Below are 27,250 nucleotides of genomic sequence, written 5' to 3'. Positions count from 1 at the left end.
ATGCCAACAGTGAGTGACGTGATTTGGACATAACCTATTACATTCTTGGAATTTGCACCTATCAACAACCAGGTTTTCATTTTCCTGAAAGGGGAGAGGGTCAAAATCATTTTTGATCCACAAATTAAGATTGTATCATTTCCTAAAATATTTTTAAAAATTTGTTCTCAAACGTGTATGTGAAATGATTCTGAAGACAGAAAGTTACCAGCTACCAATGTGCGTTCTGCAAGAAAATGAAAGTTACCAGGTACCAATGTGTATTCTGCAAGAAAATGCAGCTGCCTCTGGTGCTAGGTTAGCTGGAATTGTGGCAGAACCTCTGCCCAGATGGGGGAAGTTAAGGGAAATAGTTGTGTGTGGGGGAGAAGCCAAGTTTTGAAATGCAGATGGTTCTGGCTAGACATCAATATTCACTGTCACTCTGCCTCAGGACCTCTCCTAAGTGATTTGGGGACAGCATATCTACAACCCAACTGTAACAAAAACTTTAGGCATTTCCCAGTAAGGGGAATGAGAGAACTTGCTCAGACAACTTGGGGAACCTGAACCCTGGAAGAGTTTGGAAGTCTCAGGATTTCCAGTTTAACATCTAAGGAGTCTATTTATTGCTAGGACAGGTACAAAGAAATTCAAGAGATGTGTTCATGCCTCTTAGAGAAAGGATTTCACATACTCTCTCAATAAACATTTATTAAGCACTCTGTGTAAGGCAACGTGCTAGATTTGAGGAATATGAAAGTGAATGGAATGGGTACCTAGAGGAGCCATATTCAGAGACAGAATGGTGATTATTAGGGGCTGTGGGGAGGGGAAATGGAGAGTTAGTGTTTAATGGGCACGGTGTCGGTTTTGCAGGGTGAAAAGAGTTCTGTGGAGGGATGGTGGTGATGGCTGCATAGCAATGTGGAGGTACTTACACGTATACAACTGAACATACACTTAAAAATGGTTAACATGGGAAGTTCATCACAACTTAAAAAAAAAAAAAGTGACTGGTGTGTTCAGGGGCTCACGGTCTATTGACACCAGAGGTGAACAAAGCACTACAACATCTACTCTAGCCCTGCAGTGACTTGAGAAGCAAGGATTCATGTTACTTGAGAAATCAGAAAAGTCTTTTCACAAAAAGTGTGACACGTAGAATCCAAAAGGATAAATAAAAGCTTAGCAGATAGGCAGGTAGGGGGGGAAGGAAAACATTTGAGGCACAAGAAACAGTAATGGACCCAGAGATGGAGGCAAGAACCAGTAAGCAGGTTATTGGAGCGGGCATGAGGTTCTCAGGGTATATAAGGAAAAGTACGGGAGAGACAGTCATAGAAGTCTCAGGGGGCCCAGATTACACACGGCCTTGTATGTCATGTTAAGGAGTCTGGTCTTTATCTTATGGACCACGGGGAACCACTGGAAAAATTTTAGCTGGGGTCTGGACCTCAGGAGATGTGCATTTCAGAAAGATCTCTCTGGCTGCTCCCTTACTATGCTGAGTAACTGAATAACCATTGATCACCGGAGAATTAAAGAGCAGACAAAAGTCCAATGGTTAAGGAAACAGAAGTCCTAGGAACCCAACTTTATCCCAGTATACCTGTAATAGCTCACCTCTTCCTCAAGTATAATCTCAGGCCAGTTTTAATTAGTTCTTTCAGAACAGCCAAGCTGGCAATAAGGCAGCCTGGGTTTGCACCACTCAGTTCTACCTTTTACTGGCTGTTTGACCTGGCCATCTAAATGTAAACTTCTGGACCTCAATTTCTTATCTGTAAATAGAGTTAGTGAGTGTATTTATCTCAGAAGGTTGTTATCAATGAGATAATGAAAGTAAAGAACTTAGCGCTTTGCCTGGCATATAATAAGCTCTTAATAAATGTTACTTATATTATTATTAAATAGCAAATCTCAGAGGACATGGCTTTATTTGGAGCAGGTTTGCTAAGAACAAATAAATAATGGGGCAATGAGCTGGAACAGACCCCAAAGCATCAATCTTCACTGTCATTTCAAGTCACCTCAGGGCGGGGACACTTAGAACTCCCTTTTAGGGAACAGAGCAAAGAAAAGTATGTTTTGTACCTCAGAGGCCTATTTGATTATCCATAGAATCACTCTCAGAGGAAGAAATTATTCCCGATCAGGCTGTAGGGTAGGAGGAAAGTCCCAAGACTCTCATTCCCTAGCCTGGCAGTCCCGAAGGTGTTTGGTCTCCATTGGTTTTTCTCTGCTCCCTGCTTTTTTCAGTTGTTTATATTATGGGAAGGTGCTGGATGGCGTAATCCACAGTTGGACCATGCTTTTGGCAAGAGATAGTGGAACATGGGGAAAGGTAAAAAGGAAGCCAGGGTTGTTTCCTGTCTCTGCTTTCTGAAGAGTTCACACTGGCAGGTCCTGGGAGGTCAGGGCACCTGGGTCCAAGGCTGGACGCAAACACTTCTCTAACTGTTCCATCATCCTCCAGAGCAGAGAGTAAATACGCTGTAAGGAGGTAGTCTGGCCTGTTTTCCTTTTGGGTGTCAGGTTCCTAGGACCTGAAGCAGCCTTCTGTTAGCCATGATCTATCCATCCAGAAAATGCCCAAGTGACTCAGTTTCTGGGTCCTTCAGATGACAGTCACAGAACATGTGAGTGCAAGTTCTGGAGTTGTACTGCCTGGGTTCATCTGCTCTGCCACTTCTGAGTTGTTGGACAAGTTACTTATCTTCTCTGTCTCAGCTCCCTCATGTAAAATGAGGATATTAATCATACCTAAATGGGATTACCATGAAGACCAAATGAATTAATTAATGTAAAGTACTTAGATATAAGTGCTATCGTATAGTAAATGCTCAGTGAAAGTATTTTTGTGGGGTTTTAGTCTTGAATTTTTTTAGGAATGCAACTACTGTACAAATACAGAGAAGACAATATTTTGATTTGTTGGAATTTTACAAAGAATAGTTTACCATCATGGAAAATAAGGCTACCCCATGTACTTCTGAGTTGCCAGTACAAGATATATGAATCTTGGGTCTTACTAGAGAAAGGAAGCTGACAGCAGATATTCCCAAACCTGGTGCTTAACTTGTGTTCCAACTCACCTTTGTGATGTCACCTAAGATAGGTTGGATAAAAAGATGAATCTTGTGCCAGGTGAATAAGTGAATTAGGTAAGAGAAGAGAAGGGAGATACTATACTTCTGCTAGCACTGGGCTAATATAAGCTACCAGGAGCAACTGGAAATGAATGCTAATCCTTCCTGGCATTAGTTCTGGAAAATTATAACCACAGTCTCTTTATGAACTTTATTTCCTCATTCATAAAATAAGACGATTGGAATATTTCCCAAAGTATGTTCCATGGAAAATTATTTGGCATGCTTATAATAAAAAAAGGGTTCCTTGGTAAATGAGTTGAGGAAATTGTGTTTTTTTTGCTGCAGGACTTCTCAGACTCCTTAATAGGCTAACATGCACAGAATCTCCAAGAGGGGAATACAGAGTAGTATGTAGCACTTCCCAAACTTATTTGACCATGGAGACTGTATATCAAAGGAACAACTCATGAGGTTAGTAAGCCAATGGAAATTTTTGTGAAATATAAATTAAATAGTCTCTAAGTCCTCTTCCACCTCTACGATTCCAAAATCCTGGAATCTTAAAACATTGATAACATCATTAAAACAATGATATTACCTTCTTCTTGGCCATTTTAGATCAGAATAACGGGAAAGAGAAAGTTATCCCACAGAAAATAAAACGGTAAGTCTGACGCAAAAGAGCAAGACAAACCAAGTCCTAACACAGGTAGATGTATGTAAATGATATGCAAAAGAGGCAGAAAGGGAGCAGTTTTCAGTGTCAGAGCTTCCAACTGTCACTTACGTTACTACTAGAAAAGGGTGAACATTTCATGTTTGAGGAGTCACAGTAAGGTACTGAGTCCTAATCTTTTCAGCTTAACTTCTCAAATTCATCACTAATGCCATAAGGATTTGCCCAAGTTACTGTTCAGGAAAGCTACGGGATTGTCTTCTACTCCTAAGCACTGACCCCCAGTCTCTCTTCTCACAAATGGCTCTGATGGAGGCTGAACATGGTTTTACACAAACCAGAAACCCCATATACCCCACCTGGCCCAGACAAGTTGGCTGATATGGGAAGGGCACCTGATCTTAGCTGGAATATTAAGTTTCTTCCCTCATAGTTTTGCAATTGGGGCCAGAGGGGGAATCTCTGAGTACTCGATGCTATATACAACATTGGGCAGTGGTCATGTTGCTGTTACAGGAAGAAAGCTGGACACCAGTGCAAGAGAATGAAGGCAAATGCAGGAGAAGCAGAGACAAGAGATGGAGCATTTCAGTTCCTGAATCTAAGAGTCACTGATGACCAGCTCCATCCCAGCTTTTCCCACAACAGGGTTGTTCACTCTTCTTTGGATTCAGGAGGCTAAAAAAAAGTTCTCTTTACTTAAGCTAGTTCAGACTAGGTTTCTGTTGCTTAAAACCAAAAGAGCTCTGACTATAGCCACACATGTCCACCACACCTACTTTCTCCATCAATAAAGAAGGAAGAATGGAGGCTGTTTCCAGAAAGCCGGTGGATTGAAAACATGCACCCACTACTTCTCTCTCCCAAAACCCCACTAAAATGACAGGAAAGGGATATAAAAAACAATGGCACTAAGTTATTAGAACAAAAAGAACTAACAAGGCAATGGCAAGAAAAGCTAGATGCTAGAAGCAGTTGGATGAATCCTGATTTGCCCAGATTAGTATGTTTTACATCTGCTGCACCGGTGTAATTATTAATAGTACTCTCTCTTTCACTCTCTCAAGTGTCCTGGTTTGAATGATAAATTGATTCATTAAACCCAAGAAGCCCAGAAGCAAGCCAAATGCACCACAGAAACTCAAAAAAAGTCCAGGAGTTGATGAACCATATCTTTTAAAATGGAGGTGAACAGACACCCTGGTTGGAAGTATGTTTGAGGAGTAATTTTGTCCCCTGATGCCTTCAACTCTGTGTATCTAGGTGACTGCCCTTCCTCAACCATAGCAGAAGCCTAGTGTTACCCTCTGGAGAGCCCAGCAGAGGGACTCTGGATAGGTGGACATCAGGTACAGATAGGATAAGGCTGCCATGTCAAAAACAGAAGTATTAAGCGAAAGTCTACGTACTGAACAGTGAGACCACCATATTCCCCCTTCCACTCATCTTCTAGAACTCTGGCCAGCCAGTCTAGGTAGGAAACTAGACGATTCTTCTCTGATCAGCCCCACCCCCCACAAAAGACTTCAGAAGAAGTCTTCGAGTTTCCCAATGAAATGACCTGGCCAGATCATCGCCCTCCTATAAGGTCCACCAGCCCATGCACATAACACATTATCTAAAAATAGTGCTTTGTTCTTACATCTTGTAGTAGGCTTAGAAAGTAACCAGTCCAGATAAGAGAGAGTGGATGATGGGTTGTAGGAGACATGTATTTCAGAAGATGAAGCTATTAGGGTAGTGCTTGATGCATTTGAAACTTTTAAGAGATTTATAAACTTTTAGCAGAGATTGGAGATGAATTGGTAACTGGCTCATAGAAAAGTAACAAATGTAATAAATGAGACATTTATTAACTTCACAGAAAACCAAAATTAATACAAAAAAGGCTATGTAATCATGGTATATTATAGGGCTCAACTATGGATATACTTACAGTCATGATAATATAAACACTGAGGAGCTTTTAGAACCTTTACATACATAAGCTCATTTAATTCTTACAACAACCCTATATTATCCCCATTTTACAGATGAAGAAATTGAGGCACAGAGAGGTCAACTAGACTTGTGCAGAGCCTTACTGCCAATAAATTACAAAGCTGGGATTCAATCCTAGACATTCTGACAATTAAGTTTGTGAACTCATCCTAGAAGAAGTGCTACATCCCTCATTGCTGAATATCTTTACAGTCATTTTCAAAATACTCCCTTTGGGAAGTTATGCACCAATGCCAGCACCTAGTCCACCCTTCAAAGCAATTTTGGAACACTTTTTCTGGAATGGCTATCAGAGCTGTCGTCGTATTACTCTTGATGTCCTGAATATCATCAAAATGTCTTCCTTTCAACATTTCCTTTATCTTCAGGTAAGGAAAGAAATCACTGGGGTCAGATCAGGTGAGTAGGGAGGGTGTTCCAATATAGCTATTTGTTTAGTGGCTAAAAACTCCCTCACAGACACCGTGTGAGCTGGTGCATTGTCGTGATGCAGGAGCCATGAACTGCCGGCGAAAAGTTCAGGTAGTTTTCGTCTTTTTCACGCAGCCTTTTCAGCACTTCCAAATAGTAAACTTGGTTAACTGTTTGTCCAATTGGTACAAATTCATAAGGAATAATCCCTCTGATATCAAAAAAGGCTAGCAACACCGTTTTGACTCTTCATTTGGACTGATGGAACATTTTTGGTCATGGATAATTGGCTGACTTCCATTGTGCGCTTTGATGCTTTGTTTCAGGGTCATAGTGGTACACCTATGTTTCATCCCCAGTGATAACACGGCCCAAAACATCGTCTTGCATCTCCAAAAGGTCTTGGCACACTTCGACTCTCCTTTGCTTTTGTTCATCAGTGAGCTCCTTTGAGACCATTTATGCACACACCTTTCTCATGCCAAGATTTTCAGTTAGGATTTTCCTGTTTCACTATTGATGTTTACTTGGTCTGCTATGCTTCTCACAGTTAGCCAATGATTTTGACGCACAATTCAACGAATTTTTGCAATGTTTTCGTCAGTTCTGCTCGCTACTGGCCATCCTGACCTCGCTTTATAAGTGACACATTCTCTCCACTCAGAAATACGTTTAATCCATTTGTAAACTGCCATTTTCTTCATAGCATTATCCCCATAAACTTGGACTAACATGTCCCTGATTTCACATCCACTCTTGCCAAGTTTAACAAGAAATTTAATGTTTGTTCATTGCTCTAATTCAAGCTCAGACATTATTACAACAGCAAACAAAAACATACAACAACAATAATGAATGCCACTTAGCAAGACACCGCTACACGTCAATACAAACACAGCTGTAAGACTCTGATATACCAATGTTATGAAACCTTACCGAGCTGTTTGTACCGTGGTGTCAATGTAAGCGCACAGTGGCAAGTTGGTGAACTATTAATAATTGTCATACATCATAAAACCCCTATATTGCACACTTTAAAAGGGTGAATTTTATGAATATGAATTATATCTCAATTTAAGAAACTATGTGAGAAAAAAATACAAGGTAGGGGGAGTGGATGCTATTGTACTATTTATGAACAGAGGGTACTCATTTTACTTCCCTTTGGATCGGCAGCAGTGGCCTTCATCTTTCTGGACCTGGCCTTGCGTTTTTTTCTCTATTCAACAACTTCCCTCAGGTTGGGTCTGTCTCCAGCCTGGCACAGCATTCCTCTCCTGACACCCTTCCAGCCATGTTCTCTCAGACTCTGGCTCAGATCTTGGGACAAATGTGCCCCTGAAAAAGGTCCCTGATTATTGCCAGGGTAATCTAGCTATAAATCCTCTAAGAGCATGACTTCTGAGTTGCTATCCCACATACAAATCTTATATTTGACAGGCAGTAGAGATCCTTGGAAAAACAGGCGTTCATTAATGACTAAACATTCAGTTTTTAATGTGTGGGAATGAACATCTGAAAAGTTGTACTTCTGGTCTGACTGGGTCTTAAGAAGTAAAATATAGCAAATTATGTTGGGCTTGAGACAAAACAGAATAAGACAAGCTTCTAAACATAACAGGTGTAAAAGTCATCACAATTTTAACACCTTGACACAAAGAAGTGATGAGAACTTTGATATTTACAGAAAAGTATATGGCTAAAAAGGAACTGGATGGAACTTGGTACAAGTCCCTGCTCAGTTAACTAGAATGTCCTTTAAATCTTCTGAGCAGGGGAAATTAAATTGGTGACAGTTTACTGTATATTTTCACGCGTTATTGGTGTAATTTTTTGCCTTAAGAATAATCTTGATTTGCTCTTTCTTTAAAAAATAAGTAGTCTAATAAGGTTAGAGGACAGTTGAGCCAGGTAGAGCACAGGCTTTAGAGATACAAAGCCTGGGTGTAAGTCAGCTCTGCCACTTGCCAGCAGTATGATTTTGAGCCATTTACTTAACCTCAAGGGGCTTCCTTTAGTCATGGGAAAAATGGGGATGACACCTACCCCTCCCCGTTCCCGAGGGAATCCACTGACATAATACAATAAGGCACCCAGCTCAGTGCCTGCTTTATGAAAGCTCAGAGCGTTGTACTATATCCACGGCTTCTTAGTGGTTGGTAACAAAGGGAGAAAATAGTGCTGGAGGTCAAATCAAGTTCAAACATATGTTAAGTCCTTTTGGTTCGCTAACTACAAAGTATATAGGTTCTTCTATGTTTTCCCAGTTGAGCTGGCATCTATCACGAGGAAGGATGAGGTGGCATATGCAACATGATCCTTGTACAGAGTCGGAAGTCTGTCTTCCAAAAGCTGAGCATAACTGATGAGCCTGGCATGATAAAGCATCAGGCTCTCAAAGTTCCAGCCATGAAATAAATTGCCTATTAATTTAGGGGGAACATAAAATTATCGTTGGTGGGTTTAAAAACACCATTAAAGAACCCCCAGCAAATCCATGGATGAGACAGTGGTGGTGGTGGTAGTAATAATAGGAACAATAGTGACTAGTACTTATCATCATTGTTGGCTTCTATATTTACAAGCCTTTGCAGTTCGCAGTTTTATAAGTTATCCCATCTAATTCTTGCCACATCTCTGTCAGGCAGGTAGGAATGATAAGAAAACGAGGTTCAGAGGGGTGAAGAGAGTTGGACCAAGACCAGAACTTGCACCAAGTCCAACAATCCCCAAAATTATTCTAAGCTCCCTCATTACTTTCAAGTGTCAGAATCCAGTTCTTTCAAGGTAAGCATGTCAGAAACACTGCTTCTGTTGTCTTCCTGAGGCTATGGGACGTGGTACAGATGCTTAAAAAAAAAAAAAAAAGAAAGAGACAGAGGCAGAGACGCTCCACACAAAATAGGCTCTTCATATTCTTCATATGCAGCAATAATGAACAGATGGAGAAGCATAAGCACAAAGGAGAGAGGCCTTATGGAATCTTAGGGGCCTGTTATGGGTTCAGTTGTGTCCCCTGCTCCCCCAAAAAAGATATGTTCAGGTTCTAACCCCCAGTACCTCAAAATGTTACCTTATTGGGGAACAGGATTGTTGTGATGTAACTAGTTAAGATAGGGTCATACTGGAGTAGGGTGGGCCCCTATCCAACATGACTGGTGTCCTTATAAGAAGAAAGCCCCATAAAGACATTGAAACACAAGGAGAATGCATGTCACAACAAAGGCAGAGATGGTGTTACACAGCTACAAGCCAGTAAACGCCAAAGATCGCCGGCAAACCACTGGAGCTTTTACTATGGGAAGAATTTCCCTACATGTTTCAGAGGGAACATGGTTCTGTCAACACCCTGATTTTGGACTTCTAGCCTCTAGAACTATGAGACAGTACATTTCTGTTGTTTTGAGCCACACAGTTTGTAACACTTTGTTATGTCAGCCCTTGGAAACTGATACAGTGCCTAAGAGGATTTTTTCCTTCTAAGACACAAATGAAGCAACACCAGCTAGGATATCTCAGAGTAAGTAAAGAAGGAAGTGTTTGGGAGGCAGAGACAATTTATCAACTTACAATATATTTTAAAGTCTCTGTGTGCCACTGACACTGTAAACAATGTCCAACAAATGCTGAATTCTTATTAAATGCCTTCTATGAAGAATAGCAAAACTGTAAACACCCAAGCCCTGGCCAGTAGCAGAAGAGGATCGTTTTGGCCGGCCCGGTGGCTCAGGCAATTGGAGCTCCATGCTCCTAACTCCGAAGGCTGCCGGTTCGATTCCCACACAGTCCAGTGGGCTCTCAACCACAAGGTTGCCAGTTGGACTCCTCGGCTCCCGCAGCGGCTCCCGCAGCGGGATGGTAGGCTGCACCACTGCAACTCAGATTGAACACGGCACCTTTTGCTGAGCTGCATCCCGTATTGGCTCAGTTGGTTGGAGCGCATCCTCTCAACCACAAGGTTGCCGGTTCGACTCCCGCAAGGAATGGTGGGCTGCGCCCCCTGTAACTAACAACGGCAACTAGACCTGGAGCTGAGCTGCGCCCTCCACATCTAAGACTGAAAGGACAACAACTTGACTTCAAAAAAGACCTGGAAGTACACACTGTTCCCCAATAAAGTCATGTTCCCTTTCCCCAATAAAATCTTTAAAAAAAAAAAAAGAAGAGGATCGATCAACAAGTTGCCATGGTCAACTGGCCGTACGCTCCCAGGCAGGGAAAATGCTCTTTTATTTCAGTCCTGGAAGGGCTGTCCCAAGCACTTTTTTTTTTTTTTTTTTAAGGAGGGTGCCGCTCATAGTGGCCCATGCAGGGATAGAACCAGCAACCTTGGTGTTATCAGCACCACTCTCTAACCAACTGAGCTAATTGGCCACCCCCTCAAGCAGTTTTTTCAAAGTTTACAGAGGAATAATTACTACCTGGAGCCCTTTCATTTTTATATAAATGTTCTTTTCACTTGCTTCTCACATGGAGACTTCGATCTGGTAAAAAGGAGCAGTGTCTGTGAAACTAGCTCTGGGAAGGAAACTGGGCCTGTTTACTGTACCCATGGCACAAAAAAAACTCATCAAATGTCAAAATAACTTTCAGGATAAGACAAAACCAATAAAAGGAAGTTTCCATTCAGTCTGTCCATTTACTTATAAGTTGCCGTGAGTGCTGTGTTGGAGATTAAGTATCATATCCTCCTTAGGTCCTAGTTCCCAGTCTGGACAGACAGGCCCAAGGTGAACCTAGGACACACGCACTGCATCTTCTGGACGGACCATGTGTAACTGCTATAATTAAAAAAGCATAACGTCGTAGCAAACCCTTTCATTTTCTTAAGCCAGGGTTTGCCTTTTCTCTCACAAAGCAGTAGGAGAGTATCCTCCAACTGCACAAATGTTAGTGAAACCATTATTCAAAATGTCATTAGGAAGAGTGTTCTGTCATCAGAGTTCAACACTAGACTCAAAAGAAGGGGCTAAAAAATCACTCCTGGGTGGAGGGCTTGGTTTGGCTCAGAACCTGACTCAGCCATCAGTTAATAATGAATGCCAAACTCTTCCCACTGAGGATGCTTTCAGGTTTTGCTTGTTTTTGAAGATACGACCTGGTGTCAAGACGTGTTTATCATCTTGAAAGAATCAATGCTAAAGCCTACAACTTATCTCCCACTAGACAGAGTACAGAATAGATTATTCTTTTTTTTTTTTATAAGTGTTGGGTAAACTCAACCAGCTTTTAATAGTTCTTTTTTTAAAGGTCTCTTTTTAAAAAAATTTTTATTTATTTATTTTCATTGGGGGAGGGGAATAGGACTTTATTGGGGAACAGTGTGTACTTCCAGGACTTTTTCCCAAGTTGTTGTCCTTTCAGTCCTAGTTGTAGAGGGCACAGCTCAGCTCCAGGTCCAGTTGCCGTTGCTAGTTGCAGGGGGCGTAGCCCACCATCCCTTGCTGGAGTTGAACCGGCAACCCTGTGATTGAGAGGATGTGCTCCAACCAACTAAGCCATCTGGGAGCTCACTGGCAGCTCAGCTCAAGGTGCCGTGTTCAATATTAGTTGCAGGGGGCGGAGCCCACCATCCCTTGCAGGACTCGAGGAACTGAACTGGCATCCTTGTGGTTGAAAGCCCACTGGCCCATGTGGGAACCAAACTAGCAGCCTTCGGAGTTAGGAGCACGGAGCTTCAACCGTCTGAGCCACCTGGCCGGCGCTAGATTATTCTTTTGTCATCTAAAATTAAGTATTAGAAGGAAGAAAAGCTAAGCTCTGGGAATTACCTTCTGATATTAAAAAGCCAAGGGGAAAAGTTTCAATATAAAATGCTGCCATAGGTAGTCACGATAAGCCCATGTGCAAAGTTCTCCAGTACTTCACAGTTCTGAGAAGTCAACTTTCTGTAAACTACGTAGAGGACTGCAGTAGTAGTCATCAGATATATCTATTAGGTTCTTGCAAAAGTAACTGAGGTTTAAATGGTTGAAAATTGCAAAAACCACAATTACTTTTGCACCAACCTAACAGAACTACAGTTAATCCCAAACCACTCATTCTTTTTTTAAAGATCATCAATTTTTATTTCCTATTATATATACCATAGTCCCCCAGTATCAGGAGTTTCGCTTTCTGTGGTTTCATTTACCCGCAATCAACCATGGCCTGAAAATATTAAATGGAAAATTCCAGAAATAAATAATTCATAAGTTTTAAATTGTGCACCATTCTGAGCAGCATGATGAAATCTCCTGCCATCCCATTCCATCCCGTCCTGGACGTGAATCATCCCTTTGTCCAGCGTGTCCATGATTAGATGCTACCCGCACACTTAGTAGCCATCTTGGTTCTCAGACAGACCATCCTGATATCATAGTGCTTGGGTTCAGATAACCCTTATTTTACTTAATAATGGTCCCATACCACAAGAGTAGTGGTGCTGGCAATTCGGATGTGCCAAAGAGAAGCTGTAAAGTGCTTCCTATAAGTGAAAAGTGAGTACAGTACAATGAACTATATTGAGAGAGAGACCACATTTACAGAATTTTTATTGTAACAGTGTAACAGTATATTGTTATAATTGTTCTATTTTATTATTAGTTATTGTTAATCTCTCACTGTGCTAAATTTATAAATTAAACTGTATCACAGGTACATATGTATAGGAAAAAACATAGTACATATAGGGCTCGGTACTATCCTTGCTTTCAGCCTCCACTGGGGGTCTTGGAACATGTCCCCCAAGGATAAGGAAGGACTACTATATAGCCAATTCTCGTTACGCACAGTAGTTCTGTTCTATAAAGTCACTAAGAACACTAAATTAGTGGATACTGAACCATTGCTCCTCAGGGAAATATGGGTTTAGGTTTCGGAGAGCCTCCAGTCACTCCAAATCACCCACTTTTTCTCTCTGTTCTTCACATTAGATAATTTCTATTGTTCTAGCTTCAAATTCTTTTATTCTTTCCTTGGTCATCTCTATTCTACTTTTAATTCCATTCAGTGATTTTTTTTTAAAAAAAATCCCAGATATTGAAGTTTTCAGTTCTAGAACTTCCATTTAGCTCTTTTTTACTGTTTTTATTTCTTTGCTGATATTTCCTATCTTTTTATTAATTGCAGGTATATATTTTTTTAATTCATTGAGGATAATTGTAATAGCTGTTCTAAAATCCTTGCCTGATAATTCCAACATCAGGATTATTTTGGAGTTGGTCTCAGTTGATTTCTTTTCTGTTGAGAATGTATGTTCCATTTTCCTGGTTTTTCATATATTGAATTATTTTTGGATTGTATCCTGGACATCATGAATGTTAAATTATGGAGACTCTGGATTCTGTTCTCTTCCAATTGGTCCTTCCTCCCTCCTTCCCTCCCTCCCTCCCTCTCTCTCTCTCTTTTCAAAGCCGGCAATTATCTTGCTTGGTTCAAGGGTCTGCCAGAGATGTAGGCAGACAGAATCTGGGATTCCTCTCTCTTTCTGGGTCTTTCTGAGATTTGCCCTCCCTCTGTTCTGCAGCTGTAGCTTCCCCAGATTCAATCTTCTGGTCCCATAGTTCAGAAAGACTATGACTTCTCCACCAATGCCCCTCATGTACTGCATTCTTAGCCAAATAGACTTGTCCCTAAGCTAACAGCCAGGAAAATGGGAACTCCCCTTGTATTGTGCCTCTCCTCTAAGCATGGACTCCCCATAAGAACCTGCCAGCTTCTGATCACACTCCAGTACCTTCAGGTGGCTACTTACTATATTATATCCAGAGTTTTTAGGGGTTATCTGAAGGAGGGCCAGTCTCGTAGGCTACTACCAGGTAGTAGGCTACTGCCCTAATCATTCATTATTGTCTTTAGAATTAATTTATGAATACGGATGCTCTAAACATTTATAACACTGAAAATAAACAATCACCTTGCAAAGACCTAATTCGGGAAGAGCTGGATAGTTAGGCACAATTTTCTCATTCTGTCGCTCAGCTCATCTTCTCCATGTAGAGGAGGGCTGGTTTATATATATATATACATATATATATATAAATTTTATTGGGAAATATTGAGGAACAGTGTGTTTCTCCAGAGTGCATCAGCTCCAAGTCGTTGTCCTTCAATCTAGTTGTGGAGGGCGCAGCTCAGCCCAAGTCCAGTCACCGTTTTCAATCTTTAGTTGCAGGAGGCGCAGACCACCATCCCATGCAGAATTGAACCAGCAACCTTGTTGTTGAGAGCTCGCGCTCTAACCAACTGAGCCATCCAGTCGCCCCTCCAGAAGCTCAACAGTAGATCATTGTCTTCAATCTAGTTGTGGAGGGCGTAGCTCACTGGCCCATGTGGGAATCAAACTGGCAACCTTTTTATTCAGAGCTTGCACTCTAACCAACTGAGCCATCTGACTGCCCAAGGAGGGCTGTTCTTAACATTGAGGCCAAGAGAAGATATAGGTCTAAACATAGCTCCTCTCCTGGGTATCCTAGTAAATTTACCTTTCAGCACGGTAAGTTAGTATGGGCTTAAAGTGGGGTCTTTCTGGCTTCTCCTAAGCTTCCGGTTATATTGGGGATGAGTCAAGAAACAGATGTGGTCATAAAGCCAAAACAAGGCTAAGCAGAGAAAGTAAGTCTTTCAATAAGAAAGTGAATGCAGTATTTTCCTCCAATATGGATATTGTGTTGATTGCACAAAATTCTGGCTACTTTTAAATGGGAAGGAAATAAAAGCTATCTCATGAGTTGGGGGTGGTGATGTCTTCCCTCTCTGATCCCAATCTATCACCTGATCTTCTGAACCTCTGCTTCTTACCGGACTCTCTGCCTCCTTTTTAAGCTGGCAGAACCACAGAGGTCCTTGGCCAACACATCTATGAGTAACAGAGAATTCACTGAAACCTGGGATTATCTTTTGGCACTCTACAGCTTGAGAGATAGTGATTAGAAGGAAAAAAAACACACCACCAAACTTCATTAACAAAGTGGCATTTTCATTTCAGCTGTTCCTGGGGGCAAAACAGAGCAGAAATCCGAGATTGAAAGCTTTGTGGTTATCTCCGCTTTTCATTAAAGTGCCCCTGTTTTATAATCACACCTACGATTACAAGATTTAACACACCTGGTCTCAAGGATGCCACAGGAAGAGGCATCATACATTCGTCCCATCCCATTTCCTTTTCTTTATTCACTGAGTAAGCACAATTGATAAATTTCAGTGAGCGCAGACTACATTTGGTTTGGAGAACAGTAGAGGTTTTTCATTCACATGGCTTTTTTGAAAGTGATGAAAATCTTCCATGGCTACAAATTTTAGTACTGGTGAGACAAGCAGTGTTGCTTTCATTGGCTACATGTGGATATGAGAAATCTGGATAGAATTTCTATTTCTTCTCTCACTTTACTAACTAGACATTTTGTTCTGCTTTCCTCTCTCTCTTTCTCTCTCTCTCTCTCTCTTTCTCCCTCTCTCTCTCACTCAGAGTGCCGCACTTACAGTTTTATAAATTTCATTTAATAGTGTTGTAACTCATGCTTTTAAATAGATTTTCATTATTTTGAAATAATTTTAGATTTACAGATAAGTTGCAAAGACAACGTAGAGAATTCCTGCATACTCCTCACCCAGTTTCCCCTACTGTATATTTGTTAAGAATTTTGTAGTTCTTAACAATGGATGAAAAACACTAACCCTTTCTTATCTCCCTCTTATATAGCACATTCTCAACAAGAACAGTGTGTACACTATAGCAATTTATTTAATTACCTGAATTACTGAGTTATGATCTCTGTACATTCCCCATTCCCATCAAGGTCCTAGATAATAACTAAGGGATAACTAATGAGTCCACGCTTGTACAAATATGGTGTAAGAAACTTGATATGGCAAAGTCTAGCATGAATAAAGTCTGTGTGTCTGACAAAACAATTACTCTTCTAATGGCTTCACTGTCACTTAGTTAAATACTGATAGGCCCGCCGCAGAGGAGCATTGTGGATGCCAGGCAGTGAATTATTAATGCAAACTCCCTATAAAGTCAACTGGGAAGAGTGTCCATTAAGATCAAGAAGAAAATTAATTTAGAGGTCATTCATTGTTAGCTCACATGTGGATATAAATACTTTCTTCCTGTATTGGCCATCCAATATCCAGCCAAACCCACTTAGAGGAGGAAGAAAGTTTAACTTATGTAGCAACGAAAATCTTATGGATTGAACTTATAGCTAGAAAGGAAACATTTTAAATGAGGCCCTTTAATAATTCAGTATGAACTACTATGAATCAGGGAAGACAAGTCACTAAAGCTCAGGCTACAGAGGCAGGTTTAGTGTGTTCTAGCAAGCTCACCTTGGAACCCGTTGATCTGAGGAGAATACTAGGACTCAGAGTTTCAACCTATAAATTTATACTGCGATTTTTCTGCAGCAGTTAGTGTGTGGTTTGCCTACTATGTTACAGAGGAAACAGAAACTCTTAGTAAGATGCAAACATTATCATTTTCCGGCTACAAAATTCCTACTTATCGATCCATCATCATGAGTCCACCCAGGGAAAAGGTTTGAGGCCTGCCCTGGTGAAAGGGAGACTGATAAACAGACAAAAACCAAAGAGGCACGGAAGCTGCAAGTGGTAAGAGACTGACTTACCTCTGTAGCTTTCTGGCTGAGCCCCCGAAGCAGCAGTACAATCACGTGGATGGCAGCTCTGCGCACTTGAACTTCATGGTCTGTTTTAGCCACAGCAATCAGGCAAGCTGTTACCTAGGAGAGTGAGGAAGAAGTCAATAAAAATCAGGATTGCACAATTACGTAAAGCCTTTCAACTACGTTCTACTTTCTACACGTTCATCAAGAACAATCTGGCTTAGAGAGGGGTGAATAGTTTCCTCATTCTTAATAAAGAGGGAGATATCTAGTGGTAGAGATCTTGATTTAGTCTGGCTTTTCTGGAAAAGGACAAAATCTGGTTTGGAATTCAGGAGGAAGATTAGGGAGTGGGAGGAGATACATGTATATAGTCTGTTAACTATGCGCTGTTAACAACAGAAATGTGTTCTGAGAAATGCATCGTTAGGCAATTTTGTCATCGTGCGAACATCATAGAATGTATTTCCACAAACCTAGGGGGTACAGCCTACTACACACCTGGGCTATGTGGTCCATTGTTGACTAAAACGTTGTTATGCAGCACATGACTGTATCATAAAGGTATGGTCAAATGCAAATATTTCCTCAAAAGAGGGAAGACCTGTTACTTGTCCCACTTTGGGGACATCAAATCAAACGAAGAAAAGATGGTCCAAACACTGTGGCATCTAGGGAGTGGAGGCTGTGGAGATTTAGCTAAGCAGTCTGCAGAGTTCAAGGCCCAGCATGAATACGCATGTGCTCCCTATGCTAGTTTCTGCTCAGGGACAGAGAAATACCAAATATTCAAACTGATCTTCTTCAGCATGTCCAGACTTCCCAGTCCTACAAATCCAGCTTATACTCCATGTGAGTCACCAGGGGCCATTTTCAGAGACTCCCTGCTTGGGCTTCTTCATTTTAGAATAGGTCTTTCAGCGCTCATTTACTTTAAAAGATGGCTCTATAACATAAAAGACTGGAAATTACTTGCCAAACTTGGTGCCAGGCACTAGCTAACTATTGTATGTCATAAAAGGAGAGTTTCCATACCCTGTACCAGCTACCCTGCTGTCCCCACCCTGCTCCTGGAAGGCACAAAAACATTCTAAAACCTCAATGAAGAGATACCAATAAAAACAGCAGCAACAAACCTTTCTGAGGTTTTCGTGCAACATTTAAAAGGAAAAAACAAAAATTTTGAAAGGGTGACTAAGAGCAGCAAAAATCGGAAGGTACGTAAGTCTAAATACTCAATTGGTCTCTTACATACTTTGTTATTTGATTTATTGTATGAGTGTTTTTCTTGGTCAACCATGGAGGGATTTCTAACTATAATACTAAAATAGCCAGACTGTGTGTTTGGAAACACATGCAAATACATGTTATGTGTAAAGAATGGTTTTTAAAAAGGTTTAAAAAAATACAGGCACAAATGAGGACATAGGCTAGTATAGAAATTTTAACTATGCAGGTTGTATTTTTCACAGCTTTCAAACAGTTGGGCATAGTTCAAAGTGTCTAATTAATCAGTGATGGCAGAGAGATGAGAAGAAGTAGCTTGTTCTTAAATGTAATTGCATCTGTGATGCTCTGGCACTTAATCAAGCTGCACATCGATTAAATAAACTTACAACTTACAAATAAAAGGAAAGCTCAGAAAAGCTCAACTCTTTGGGGGCTGTTTTTCAATAAGACCCAGCAAACTGCTTCTCTTTTGACCTGGGACACCCTGACTCAAGGCCATCAGTGGCTTCCATGCCTCTGGCATTAACAGGGGAAGTATTTCGATCCTAGGAGGAATTCCTTGGGCGCCCTCCAAACAGGCAACAGTATAATAGCTACCTCCACTTCCAGGCTTAGTATTTACAAGGTAAGAGCTGAAATCAGGGAAACAAGTTAGAGCTAGGTCTGAGTTCTTCTTGACACATGAAAGTTTAGCTTATTCAGTCTGATAACTAAAGTGTGAAAGCCAGCACAGGGCCATGTAATGTGCAGATGCTCCCAAGCCTTTTTCTGCCTGCTTCCCTCTAGGTTTAGTTTGGGGCCCATGTTTCCATGTTTGGTGGACCAAGGCTTCCTGGCCTAGAACCCTGCTGGCATCCAGCTTTGCCACCTCTGTTCTCCTACATTATGCTGAGTGGACCATGTTTCTGCCTCAGCTCTCAGGATAAGACCTGCTCTATCTTTCGGACACTTATTCCATAGTTGGAATAGGCAGAGGCATCCTGGCTGGAAAAGGGCTTCCCCTGCTAGACTCGTTCTTGAATCCCTGGGCCCCCTTGAAGGTATGACTAGAGAAGGGCTGGTTATTACAAGTCTGGCTGAGATCAGCTGGAATGGTTTCCTGCTTGCTACAGGCTGTTAGTGATTTCTGCACCAGACTATACCAAGTCCATCTGCAATCGCCCATCCAGGACAATCGGGAAGAGTCCTATGAACAGAAAAGTGTTCATGAACTTTTCTCAGTACTTCTGCCACAAAAACAAAGTCCTGTGAAATGTATAATGGTTGGTTACGCAAAATATTTTAAAGGCATCAGAATTTTAATATGATCTTATAGGTATCAAGAGGTAAAAACAGCCTTCTTTTCGAGTCAAGCTCCCATAACCAACATCTAATGTTACTCTTCTGCAGGCCGGTGGGATAGACCCTTTATCAAAAACTCAAAGCAGGGGGCCAGCCCGGTGGCTCAGGCAGTTGGAGCTCCGTGCTCCTAACTCTGAAGGCTGCTGGTTCGATTCCGACATGGGCCAGTGGGCTCTCAACCACAGGTTGCCGGTTCAAAGTCCCACAAGAGATGGTGGGCTCCACCCCCTGCAACTAAGATTGAACACAGCACCTTGGGCTGAGCTGCCTCCCGGATGGCTCAGTTGGTTGGAGCGCGGGCTCTCAACCACAAGGGTGCCAGTTCGATTCCTCGAGTCCCGCAAGGGAGGGTGGGCTGTGCCCCCTGCAACTAGCAACGGGAACTGGACCTGGAGCTCAGCTGTGCCTTCCACAACTAAGACTGAAAGGACAACAACTTGACTTGGGAAAAAGTCCTGGAAGTACACACTGTTCCCCAATAAAGTCCTGTTCCTCTTCCCCAATAAAATCTTTGGGGGGGAAAAAAAAAGAAGAAGGTTGGTCACCATATGATAATAAAAGGTTTTTCTTAAAAAAAAAAAGAAAATTCGAAGCAGGGAGGATGCATGGCCACTCTCACCTGTCCACTTGGAACAAGTCACTCCCATGGCGAGTGTCTCTGGCCTCCAGCCCCAAGGACGTACTCAGCATCGCCTTCCACCCCTAAAAGCCTTGGTAAATAGATAGATGATGTAAGGTCTTTACTAATTTATGAATTGGTGTGATATTTCTACTCTGTTTTTAAGTCCCCCCAGAGGGCAGAAACCCATTCTATGTGATCTTCATGTCGCCTGCCCTGAGGGTCAATGTAGTTATTTTAATAAACCATCCTATGTAAGGCTTTTTCTTCACTGGCTACATTATGCAAATTGTATCCACTTCTGAAAGCCAGACACAGAGAAAGATCATGATTGCTTTGGAAACACTACAGGACACTTCAAGCAATTTAACACTTGATAGGAGCCAACAGAAGTAAGGAAAAACATCACTCCTCAAACAGCTGGCACACACCAAGTATACCCAGAACTATGTAAATAGAGATAACACAAATGGCAAGACTACCAAGCCAAACAAAACAAAAACCCTTGGAAAATTCCAGAAGAGAGGTACTAGAGTTAAGCTATGTATCACGAATGTATGATTTCAGTTTTCCAACGTATGCTAACTTGTCTGAAACTAGACCATCTGGCCTTCTAGTGTGTAAACTAAGAAACCTTAGCAGTGAAGGCAGTGTGGTCTTTAATTCTTACGTGCTCGGCTTGCTCGTTTCCCTGCCAGGAAAGAGAACCGTGGTGGCTACTTCAGCTTCCTCGAGGACATCCACCTGAATCCTCATCTCAGGGGTCTATTTCTGCACCCTCAAACTGCACACGCCTGTCACTTAGAAAACTTCACTGATTGTGGGAAACTGGTAATCAATTCAGATCTGTCAATGGGATCAGACGTGATAGCTTTGCACCAGACCTCCAAGTTCAGGTTTGTGGGCGCCACATCTGAAGTGGACTGCTCCTTCACTTGTCATCTGGGGCATATCTTATTTGCTGCACTGAGGATGGGTCTCTCATTGTGGTCACTTAAATCATATTTACGTCTCAGAGAGAGTGATAAAGATGAAAGAGCCTATCAAGATTTGGTTTCAAGCAACACAGCTCTTGGGAAGAAGAAGAAATTGGGGGAAAATAATAATGCTCTCCAAACAGGTTAAATCTTGACATCAACAGGGAGGAAAAACCTGAATTCCCAGTACAGAGAACGTAGAAGAGTTGATCCTATCTTTTATGTTCCTTCCCTAGCAGCGAGCACTGTCACAGCACAGGTCTGGACCACCCAACAGGTAAGACCACGTTCCTCAGATGCCTAAGGGCTGTAGCTGCGGTCCCCAGATCAGATCGTGTGAGAAGACCTCATAGAGGCTAGTTTGTTCCATTTTATATCAAAACAGATTACACTTCTCCTCTTTCTCTGCCTGGCTAACACTTAATCAATGGAACTTCCTTGCTGCCCTGACAAGTCTAACTGAAGGTCCCAGATCCATGTTCCCTCAGCACCTTGTGCTGGTTCTGTGACATCACTCGAGTTTACTGTCTATTTATTCCTTGGTATTTCACACTCCACTGAGATTTCCCTGGAGGAAGCGATTGAGTCTTTTATCTGTGTCCTCTAACATACCTGGCACATGACAAATGCTCAGGAAGGAGAATTCCTTCAGTTTGCAGCCAAAAACAAGTTTGCCCAAAGTTAAAGTTCCTTCTCCGCCAGCACACACTGGGACTAAGCATTTTTGAGACTACAAAAGACTTCCAGAGCTTTCATGGGACACTGAAAGAACTGTCATAGAGGAGGATACAATAAGCTTTTAAAATAAATTAGATCCTTTCATTCTTCTGCTTTGGCTTTCCATCTCATTCACAGTGGAAGCCAGTGTCCTTCCAAGGCCCCACCTGGACTTCCACCAGCTCTGATTCCTTCCCTTCCCTTCTTCACTCAGGCCTTGCTCTTTCCTTAGCAAGTCAAGCATGCACCTACCTCAGGGCCTCTACTTACTGCTCCCTCTGCCTGGAATGCTTTCTGCACAAGCATCTGGCTGGGTCGATCCTTACTCCCTTCAGAGCTCAGCTCAAATGTCACTCATCAGTGAAGCTTTCCCTGGTCATCCAAGTTCACATACAAGAACAGGCTCCCTTCTTGCCCCTTACCTTACTAGAGTTATCTCCTTAGCACTTACTCCATCTGACCACAGTATATACCTGTTTACATGCTTGCTTGTTTGTTACCTAACCCTCCTCTCTAGGATGCCAGCTCCATGAGAACAGGAACTTTGTTGCATTTAGAGCTCGATCCCCACCACCCAGCACATGGTGTGGTTGCAGACCCATAACTGGGGCACAATAAGTGCTCACTAAATATTTGTTGAATAAATAAACAAATGGATGAAGAACTACTTAGAGCCTTGCCAAATAGCTCACTTTTTTCTATGTGAACAGACAAGAGCAGTCTGCCTACAGGAGGACTGGATAGATGAAATACTATGACTTTCAGGTGTCCAATCAGGTTCAAACTTGTAGTCCACCCAAGGCAGCTGGCCTAGCACTGATGACATGGCAAGTGTGGGATGCTATATAAGAAGGAACATCTAAAAAGAAGAGACAGAAATTATGTGGGATGGAAATACCTGGTTTTTCAAATCATAGGGAATAGATTGCCTTCTGAAGTTTCACTGCCAAAGGAAGTGCTATTAAGACGGGGAGCTACATGACCCTTCCTGTCAGTAGCTTTTCTCATATAGCAAGTCTCTTCCTTGTCTAGGCCACAAAAGTCATCTTATAAACAAACTGAAAACATTTACTGAGAGACAATACGGAGGAGTGGTTAAGAGCACGGATTTCAGGAAGTGACTGCCTGCATTCAAATCCCAGCCTTGCCACTTCCTATAGGCATGACTTTGGCAACTTATCTAATTTCTCTGTGCCTCAATTTCTCCTGTGAGGATTGGGGCAGTTGACATATGTAAGGCACTGAGAAGAGTATTAAGTGCTTGTTATTATTACTACTTTAAAAATATGTAGGAACAAGTCTTCCCAAATAAGCCTTACTCTCCTGTCCCTTTAACATTAATGACCAAACGCTTACTGAGTACCCACTATATGCCAAGCACTGTGACAGGAGCTAGGGGTACAAAAGTGAATAAAGATTGGTTCTGCCCTTGTCGTGCTCACAATTCATTAATGATCCGAAACACTACTGGGATTGATGTCACAGCGTCCAGGTCTCTACAAGTGGGGCAGGGACAGTGGACAAGGGGTTCCCCAGAGCTGCAACTCCTCACATTGATTTTAAAGTTGAAATAAAAGGAAGGGCTCTCTCTTTGTGTTAGCACATATGGGGAGCAAACAGCCTACTACCTAGTATTCATACTACATTTCTGAAGGCTTCATAAGCGACGCTCCATTCCTTCTGTGAACCAGGAAGTCGTAAAGCTAACAGGCCCTTCATGATGTGTGCCCTGCCGCCTCTTTTGCCTCGGCTCTGACAACAACGAACTTCCTGCCCCTACCCGTTCCCTCTAGCCTTTTGGATCTTCCTATAGTTCTTCCAACCTGCCAGGCTCTCCCACACGGCTGTGCTTTTACATACGCTGCTCCCTCTACTGAAATTCTCACCTTCACCTTCTTGGGCTACCCGACATCTACTTGTTCCTCAGATTTAGCTCCATGATATCTTTGTCAGCACCCCAACCTGACTGAGGGGCTCCTAAAATGTGCTCCCACAGCACCTAGCCCCATGGACTAGAATTGCAATCATTGATGTCTGAGTCTCCTACCAAGTTGCCCATGCCTAGAAGGCAAGGTGGTATCTTACAGGATTTTGAATTCCTGGCCGCTAACAAAGGGCCTGGCACATTGGAGGTGTTTGGTAAATGTACGACTGAGAACATCTGAAGGACATTGGTTACCCCTGTTCTTCCCATTCCCTTGCTACTCATCCTCATCACTGTTATCCTCAGCCCACTTTAAATAACCAAAATGCTCCTTAAAGAAAAATTTTAATATAGAAAACTAAAATTTCTTTACTCACATGTCACCTTCTCAGTAAGGCTCACTTGAATACCCTAGTTACTGCAATCTCTCCTTTACATAACAGTATAATTCTGATCAGCCTTCTCTACTTTTTCTTCTTTTCCACAGATACATTATCTCTAGATCTTTTTAACAATTCTGCACTGTAGGTATTTTAATCCCATTTTCTAAGTTCTCTGCTCAGGTGAACACAGGTAAGTAGGTGGTGGAGCTGGGCCTCTCTGGTTCTCTTTCAACAGGTGAGGTGGGCCTACAGAAAGATGACACTTCTTGAATGTTACAAAACCTGCTTTAGCTTAATCTTTCTAATTAACCAAACCAAGAAATTTCTCCCACACTTTCAATAGGAAATCATATGCCACCAGTATGCTACAGTTTTCCTTAAGAGAGAAAGGGAAGAAGAGTCTGAGGACTCAAAAAGAAATATGGTCTCAGTTTTGGGGTTCAGAAAAGGCCATGATGTCCAAACTCTGTCTGGGTTGTCTTTAGAAAATGTATGGGATCCTGTCAAGTCTGAGCTGAACTGCTTGGGAGATACGGTGGAAACTTTTATTCAGCTCAAGGCTATGTTAAAAAAAAATTTATGGGATCAAATATATGGTGATGGAAGGAGAACTGACTCTGGGTGGTGAACACACAATGGGATTTATAAATGATGTAATACAGAATTGTACACCTGAAATGATGTAATTTCATTAACAATTGTCACCCTAATAAATTAAAAAAAATTTTAAAAAAATTTGTGACGCTTACACAACTCTGTGAATATATTAAAAACCACAAAATTGTACCCTTTAAATGGGTGAGTTGTATGGTATGTAACTTCTATCTCTATAAAGCAGTTATTAAAAATAATATTTGGGTTTGGTTCATATCATAGTCCAAGAGTTTGTTTCAGTTCATGGTTTATGGTTCAGTTTAGGTTGAGTCGTGAAGAAACCAAGTAAACAGAGAAAAAAAATGTGGGGACCATTTCAGTATTTGACCCAGAAAAGTTATACTAGGCTTAAATCTTTAGCTGATGTAACTAAATAGTCCTGCGAAGGCCCTCTTACATGTTACAAGTTAATATTACTAAAGAACAAGAGATTTGCTAAGTGCCATCCAAAACAAGTAAAGGTCAGGTGCCTGATGGTTCATGTGTATTAGAGCAACTGAAGGTTTTAAGTCAGTAATAACCATTGTTTCTATGTTATTAAAAAAAAGATACAAACAATTGGGCATAGGGGTATGTCCCTCAAGGAAGAATTAAGGAGAGGAAATGACTGATGAATAACTTTCTTAAAATCCTAAGTCGGAATTTAATGATAAGGTTGCCTTTATAATCAATAAAATGAAGCATATAAATCAGGAATCAGGCAATACCATAAATGTAAGTGTATGTATACATCCATGAGTGTGTTTCTCTGTTTACTGATAAGGCACAATCATCAGACTTGGAAGAAAATTCCTTCTCAGTGAGTACTTCCTAAGATTTGATGTTCAACATGGTCAGCCCTAGAATATTGACACTGTAAAAGAAACCAGTGATACCCTTTTCCAAGTTTTTGTTTTTATAAAGTTACATGCTATGTTATATGAGAAATCTTGTCTCTTATAAATTAAAAGGCAGTATAAATTACACTTTATTTACATATTTATAACTTATAAGCCATCTTCTTTCAAAAAAGATTTAAGATGATCAAGTGCATTGGTCAGAAACAGATTCCTGGCCACATGTTAAGTCGTCTTTTCCGCCCATCATCATCTCTAAATAGCAGCATGCTAACGCACAGTAGATATCCATTAAAGATATACATTAATTTATTGATGACTAAATAAACACAAGGGCAAAGATAAAATTTAAGGGGCCAGAGGAAGATATTCATAGAGCAATACACAAATGAGCAACAAGACGTACGTTTCATTAACTTGTACACTCTGAAATTATTTGGGCTGCTCATTTCTCCTTTACCTGCTCTGCACCGGGCACTGGGTGTAAAGTGGTGAACAACACACGGAGCTTAGTCTTTTCTGATAAATGACCCTGTTCCTCTGAACACAGGGCACGTATGACCAAAGAGGGCCAATTAGTGTATTTGCCTGAGATTTTTCTGTGAACAGATAGGAAACTCACAGATGGCCCAGAGACTCAGGTAAAGTTTCACCTGTCCTTCCTCAAAGTTTCTTCAACTCTATTGATTACTTTGGAATCTTTTAATAAATCCTCTTTTAATGCTTAACGTAGGTTAAGATGACTTCCTGTCACTTGTAATTAAAAAATCCTTACTAATATAATTTTCAATATATATGTCAGACTAGTGAGGCTGAGGAAGGTTAAAGACTTACCTGATCTTGAAAAATAAACACAGATTTCCTAACTCCCCATCCCAAGCTGTATCACAGGTCCAAGTGAAAACAAGCTTTAGAGAAAGGAATCAAAGTGCTGTACCTCATGAACCACGGAGCCCAGGAGAAAGTCCAGCCTCTGGCACAGTTCTCCAAGGTTGGATAAGCTGCTGGCCCTGTGAGCACTGTCGGGATCTCTCGCTCCCCTCAGGAAGGTGTGGATCAAAGGTTCTCGGTACTTTGAGACCATATCCCCTACAGAAAAAGGGAAGAAATCAAAATCTCTTCAAGCAAATTGTTAACTTCTTAAACAAGGAAAAACGGTATTATTGTGGCACATTGCATGGTGTTTTATACTTTTCAAAGTAGTTGCATAACCATTAAAAACTATGCTCAGGTAGGAAGAAGACTAATAATTAATTGGCCATTAGATCGAGTAACAGTCAGGTCACCTTTGACCTTGACAAGAATGGTTTCGATGGACTAGTTAATGTCATCACAGAGTCAAGCAGAGGTTGTTTAGAGAGCCTGATGTCATTAATCTCAGTCACTTGAAAGAGGGAGGAGCAGGAAGTCTGTTAGTTTTCCCTTAAAGTCAGGAACACAATGTATTTTCCATATAAGAAAAAGATAAAGAAGTAATTCCTCCAAAATGCTCCCAGTTCCTAATATACATATGAAGTTCTAAGACTCATCCCCTGCCCAGTTAACATTAACATATATTGCAGAAATTGAATCCATGGTGACTGAGCCATAGCCTTTTTTTCAGAACAGAAAAGAGGGGACTTTGTGCCTACTCTTAGATTGCACTTCTGAATATCAATCTTAGAGAGGTAGTCACATATATGAACAAGAATATCTGCATATTTTACTGCAGATTAAAAAAATAATTTATTAAAAAAGATTTTCCTGCAGAATTATAATAGTGAAAATGAGAAGAAATAAATTGAACATTAACTAATA

The 27,250-nt window shown here is 41.3% G+C and overlaps 1 protein-coding gene across 2 annotated transcripts in view; it reads right to left on the bottom strand.

Annotated features, from left to right (window-relative positions):
- The window catches only part of TANGO6 (transport and golgi organization 6 homolog), a gene marked incomplete at its 5' end in the record, with an annotated part of 142,882 nt that overhangs the window by 13,098 nt on the left and 102,534 nt on the right, over window positions 1–27,250 (bottom strand). For both annotated transcript variants that reach the window (XR_013992125.1, XM_081031006.1), the window contains 2 exons: window positions 16,776–16,889; window positions 26,391–26,542. Coding sequence is in view for 1 of the 2 variants with exons in the window: in XM_081031006.1 (XP_080887132.1) it covers window positions 16,776–16,889; window positions 26,391–26,542 (266 nt within the window). The remainder of the gene's footprint in view (window positions 1–16,775; window positions 16,890–26,390; window positions 26,543–27,250) is intronic.

The sequence above is a fragment of the Rhinolophus hipposideros genome (assembly GCF_964194185.1).
Source record: "Rhinolophus hipposideros genome assembly, chromosome: 21".
Classification (NCBI taxonomy): Eukaryota; Metazoa; Chordata; class Mammalia; order Chiroptera; family Rhinolophidae; genus Rhinolophus; species Rhinolophus hipposideros.
Note: the sequence above shows the minus strand (reverse complement) of the source record. Positions and strands in the feature narration are given on the sequence as shown.